The 6,000-nt window shown below is 43.9% G+C and overlaps 1 protein-coding gene across 1 annotated transcript in view; it reads left to right on the top strand.

Annotated features, from left to right (window-relative positions):
• The first annotated feature begins 702 nt into the window (after positions 1-702).
• The window catches only part of LOC309379253 (UDP-glucuronosyltransferase 1A6-like), a 35,509-nt gene continuing 30,211 nt past the window's right edge, over positions 703-6,000 (top strand). Inside the window, exon 1 of the mRNA XM_081928266.1 lies at positions 703-1,575. Within this exon, the coding sequence (XP_081784392.1) occupies positions 718-1,575 (858 nt within the window). The 5' untranslated portion in view covers positions 703-717. The remainder of the gene's footprint in view (positions 1,576-6,000) is intronic.

The raw sequence follows: 6,000 nt of genomic DNA, 5'->3' as shown, positions 1-6,000 counted from the left end.
ACTTGCTTTTCACTCCATGGAGAGAGAGAAAAGCTCCTGCTTGATGGGTAGAGAGAGCAGCTTCCTGCTCCAGATTTAAAGCTTCCAAGTGCATAATGGAACTAAGTAAAGAGGGTTTAGGGCAGCAGTCAGGGAGATAAATGTAAAGGAACAGCTACCAAGAAGTGAGTTAGCAGATACAGACCAGGGATAGAGAGAGTTGGGGAGTTGAAAGCAAGTTTGTTTGAATAAAGTTGGTTCATATTACTCCTGTTTGATCATTCATGTAACTGACATTGTGTGGCATACCACTTGTCAAATATCACTTGGTAAACAAAGCAAGCTGATGCAAGAATATGTATGAGTAGTGCTGCCTGCAGTTTGACCCTCAGGGATTGAGTTGGAGCAGCAAGCAGATCACGCCACAAACATGTGAAGAAGTGCATGCTGTATTAAGGAGGTCACTTCCAGACAAGATGTCTGGTACATTATTTTTGGGCACCCATGTCTGAAGAAGATTTTGTGCGAGCTACAAAAATCAGGCCAAATTTCTAACTGATCCAGTGCAAGTATTTCACCAGTGTCACCGGGGAAAGGGACTCTCATTAATCAGCAACCTTGTGCTTTATACCAATCATTAACAATATGGGCAGGTAAATCCAAGGTTAACGGCACGCTGCTCAGGATTTAAAAGGTAGCGTTACATGATTACATAACAAATATAGGCTGTCATTGAAGATGGATTCCGCCTTGCCTCGCTTTCATGGCAGTGCTATCTGTTTTGTCTTTGTTCTCATCTGCTTTGGAGAAGCAAAGAGGCTGCTAGTGATCCCTCAGGATGGAAGCCACTGGCTCAGCATGCGTGCTGTAGTGGAGAAGCTCAGTGAAAGAGGCCATGAGATAGTTGTGGTGGCTCCAGAAGTTAATCTGCTCATGAAAGAATCAAAGTATTACACAAGGAAAATATTTGCTGTGCCGTATACAGCAGATGATCTTTCCCAGCGTTTCCGTTCGTTTGGCAACCAGCCCTTTGATGAAGTCTCTTTTCCTGCCATGATTTTAGGAGCATATAGGAGCTTAATGCATCTCGTTGAGATGTTTTTCATTAATTGCAAAAGCCTTCTGAGGAACAGAGAAGTCATGAAGTACCTGGAAGAGACTCAGTTTGATGCGCTTTTCACAGATCCAGCTTTGCCATGTGGAGTCATCCTCGCTGAACATCTCTCCATCCCTTCTGTGTACTTCTTTCGTGGATTTCCATGCGGTTTAGAGAATGCTATCAGCAAATGTCCAGACCCAGTTTCTTATGTCCCAAGATGCTATAGCAGCCACACTGATCACATGACATTTGCCCAGCGAGTGTTGAACCAGCTCATTAGCTTCTTAGAGACGCCACTTTTTAAGAGACTGTACACTCCTTACCAAGAGCTTGCTTCAGAACTCCTTCAGAGAGACGTTCACTTACCAACACTTTACAGAAATGGCTCTGTCTGGCTTTTACGATATGACTTTGTATTTGAGTATCCCAGACCTGTGATGCCAAATATGGTCTTCATTGGAGGAATTAACTGTGAAGAAGGCAAAATCCTGCCACAGGTAGGTGCTATGTATCAATGGTTTTGAGCTTAGATCTGTGTTGCTACCATGCTCTTTGCTACCAACACAGCCACACTTGAATGAATTATCATAGTGAGATGTTGATTTCTGTACTCCCGTTTGAAAACAAGTTTGGTAGGGGCATGGGAAGGGACATTTGTGGCTGTAGCTCAGCAGCTGTGGAGATAAACCTTTGCTTAAAGAAAACTGCCTGGTCCTGTGATTATTTGATCTGAGAAACATGGCCATATTGACTTGTTACAGCAGGGGGTTGTCAAAATTGCATTTCTGGTGCTTGTTGATATTGAGGGATAGTGTATAAGCTATATCTACTGTTTTCCATTTCATTTGTGACTTTTAACTGTTATTATATTTTTATGTCACAAGTTAGTTGCAACCTCTTTAATAGGCCCCATGCAAGCTACACTGTTATTCAGGAGGGATGGTTAAGGGGGGGGGAATGAAAAAGGTGTTATTTGAGTATGATACAAACCAACACCCCCACAGAAACTGGATCAGATTAAAAAAAGCAGTGTAGTAGAAGCTGGGGAGAAGGAGGAGAGAGAAATAGAAGAAATGGGTATGTGTGCAGTTATATCCCTGGCCTTCTTTACAAACTATATGAAAAACATGTCAAAATGGAGGGGGAACAAGAGTGCCTGGGTGAATCTAAAAAGGAAGGCATTCCTTGAGCACACTGTTTTACTGGGCAAGGATCACATGATGAGCAGCTACAGGGATGGGGGCTCAAAGCAAGGAGACTCAAGAGAGTCAGCCTGCCTGGGTTTATGCCACTAACTGCTCCCCTAAAATTACACTGGTTTCAGAAGTCTAAGCTCAGTTATAGTCTTAGAAAGAAAAAACAAGCGAACTAAATGCATTTGTAATGAAGTATCAAGGTGCAGAAAAGGGAAGAATGAGATGTCCTTGACAACAGGGAATGCTTGACTCTAGATGGATGCGTACATTTCAAGCACACACACACACACACCCTGGAAAAATAAACCTGGAAACTGTGATTGATTAAGTGTAAGTGTACAGCTGGGAGCTGTAGCTCTGTGATTAACAAATTACAGTTCCCAGGATTCTTTGTGAGGGGAGCTTTAATTGTGTTTGCAGCCTTATTGGGAGGTCACAGAGGTTTCAGTAGCCAACTGATAAGTGATACAGTGTGGTTTTGATTGAATTATCAAAGAGGGAACGCATGACTTTAGCTCTTCCAAGTTCAGCTGTCAAGTCAGCAGAAAAAGTCTGGGGTATTCTCTGCATTTCAGCAGGGGGTGTTGACTGGAACTGAGAAATGCATCCTCTCCTAACCTGTTAGCTCTTGCCGGGGATCATTTCCAGATAAAACAGAGAATTGTGAACCAAGGAGATAGTGTGAGAAGGAACAGAAAATGGGGGCAAATTTTTATTTTAGACTTTGGCAGCCTAACTGCAGACCTGCAGCCACCACTATGGGTCGGCCAATCATGTTACATCACTCAGGAATCAGGTGGACTCTAACATGTCGCAATACCCGATAAGGAACGCTCTGGTTTAAAGAGTTGTGGTAGCAAGTACCGTATTTTTTGCTCCATAACACTCACTTTTTTCCTCCTAGAAAGTAAGGGGAAATGTCTGTGCGTGTTATGGAGCGAATGCCTACGGATGGCGGAGGGATCTGATGCAGTCATGAGCAGAGGATCCATGGTTCCCCTTCCTTCCCTCCTCCGTGGCTTGCTTTGCTCACTTTGAAACAGCAAAGCGGGAGAAGAGCCGCTGAATGGAGAGAAAAGAGGGACAGAGAGCCTGGTTACAAAGCACGGATCCACATGGATCCTCAGGATTTTTGCACTGGGTCACCCCAAATTCACCATCAGATCACATAGCATGTCCATGGCTACAGCTTGCACCAAAAAAATCACACACCCACTGTTGCCTGGGGCCGCAAAAATGTGGTTACAAAGCATGGATCCACATGGATCCTCAGGATTTTTGCATTGGGCTACCCCAAACTCACCGTCAGATCACATGTCTGTGGCCACAGCATGAACCACAGAAATCATACATCCACTGTTTCGTTTAGAATATTTTTTTTCTTGTTTTCCTCCTCTAAAAACTATGTGCGTGTTATGGTCTGGTGCGTGTTATAGAGCGAAAAATACGGTACTTAATGCCCTGATAAGGCGTGACAGCCCCCACTACCTGCCAGTACATTCCTGCATGTGTTACTATGATGGATGATAGGATATTGTGCAACTTGACACCCAGTCACAGCGCACCAGTATACAGTAGGCCTGCAGGGGTACATTTCAGGGATTGTGCCTAAAGCTAAAACCATGAATAGTCAATATACAATGGCAGGTGGTATTGCCCAAGTACTTTTCCCCTCCCCTTTTTATTCCCTCCCTCTGCCCCCTATTTATTCATTCATTGCCAAGTGCATAAAGCTGAATGCGCATAAGTTAAATGTGAGTAAGTTGTGGGCTTACTATACAGGAGACTCAAATGGGGCTATATCCCTTGGCTTATGCTGTGCATACTTAGAGCCCACAAGGTGGGAGAACATGTGCTTTGAGGGTCATTGAAGGAGCAGTGAAATAGGCAAGTTTGCTGATGATACAAAATCTTCAGTGTGATGAAAACAAAAAGAGATTGCATTCAATGTAAGCAAGTGTAAAGTGAAGCACAAAAGCCAAAGAAGTGTGGATGGGACATTTTTCTCCTAGTCTACTGGCCCCGTCTTCTACAGGTGGGGAGAAAAGCCTTAACTTTCTCCCCATTTGTTGCCATCTCCCCCTAACTGCACCCCACTTGGCAATTAGTCTCAGTACATGGGAACTTCCCCCAAATTGCTGCGCCAGGATGAGGCACAGGATTATGAGACAGTGGCAGCTGCCTCCAAAATCACAGCCTTCCTGCAGAACAATTAGACTAAGGGGGAAATGTGACCTTTTTTTAAAGACTAACTGCAGGGGGAGAAAGGGAAAGAAAAGAGAAATAAACAAAGAATAAGTGAGGTGGAAGGGAGTTTTAAATTGCTGTGATTGGAAGGGAGGCAGAGAGGATGCTGAGGGGTAAAGGTTTTCTGAAAGTAGCATGTAAGGTAAAGGTAAAGGTACCCCTGCCCGGACTCTGGGGTTGTGTGCTCATCTCGCTCTAGAGGCCGTGAGCCAGCACCGTCCAAAGACACTTCCGGGTCATGTGGCCAGTGTGATGAAGCTGATCTGGTGAGCCAGCACCAGCGTGGCACACGGAAATGCCGTTTACCTTCCCGCTATAAAGCGGTACCTATTTATCTACTTGCACTTAAGAGTGCTTTCAAACTGCTAGGTGGGCAGGAGCAGGGACCGAACGACAGGAGCTCACCCCGCCGCGGGGATTCGAACCGCCGACCATACGATCGGCAAGTCCTAGGCACTGAGGTTTTGCCTACAGCGCCACCCGGGTCCCTTGTGCTTCCTTCTACTGCTCTGGTAATTCCACTTCCTTTTCTGAAGGCAGAGAGAGACCCATGGCCAGCAGGGGGACAGAGGGACAATACACTCTGCTGGGCCTCCTCCAGAGTCACCTTGTAAGTACATGCCTTTTTGATTCAGGGATTAGCAACTGCAGTACGCATTCAGATTAACAAGACTGCATGCCTCTTTCAACTGGCAAAGAAGAGTGGCTGCACGTCAGGTCTTGGGACAATGAGAAGGAACCCCGTCCAGGAGCCTATGGCAGCGGGTGCAAAAGTGGTCCCTTTTAGAAGCCAGAATAGTGGGACTGAAGAAGATGGGTGAGATGAGGAAATGTCCTACCCTTTTGTTGCTCCCTGAAGGAAGTGAGCTCCATCTTGGATCAACATTCCTTTCAGGCAGGAGACACCATCATGGGACATTAACAGAAATTAAAATAGCTTCTCAGACTTGTGTCTTCCTACAAGATCTGCCATATCCAATGCAGAACTTGGTATGAAGAGCATTGACATCAATAACAGGTGGAGGTGATCAGTACTCTGACCTGCCCATTCTGACCCCTGGGGCAAACTCAGAGCTGTTATCACTACCGCACATGGTCAGAAGTAGGTAAGCTGGAAATTCAAGAAAACATACTTAATATTTTTTAATATCACATCTAAACAAATTCAAAGCTTTAATTTTTATTTAGAATACTTAAAAATATTCTTAGACCACTGTTAAGCATTTTTATTGGAATGCATTATTAAAACTATAAACAGAAATAGAAATATAACAAATAAGATATCATTTTATTATAATATTTTAAGACAATTTAAAAGGGTGTTTTGAAAATTTGAAAATATTTTAAGATATACAACCCATTAGCATACACTTCCTAAAATGTCTTTTAATGGTTATCATACTAATTTTATAATGTGCCAAAAGTGTCACTTATGATGTTCACTTCCATTTCATTTCGCTCTGCAACTTTGTATCTTTT

The sequence above is a fragment of the Podarcis melisellensis genome (genome assembly GCF_964234715.1).
Source record: "Podarcis melisellensis genome assembly, chromosome: 1".
Classification (NCBI taxonomy): domain Eukaryota; kingdom Metazoa; phylum Chordata; class Lepidosauria; order Squamata; family Lacertidae; genus Podarcis; species Podarcis melisellensis.
This window is presented reverse-complemented; position numbering and strand designations above follow the sequence as displayed.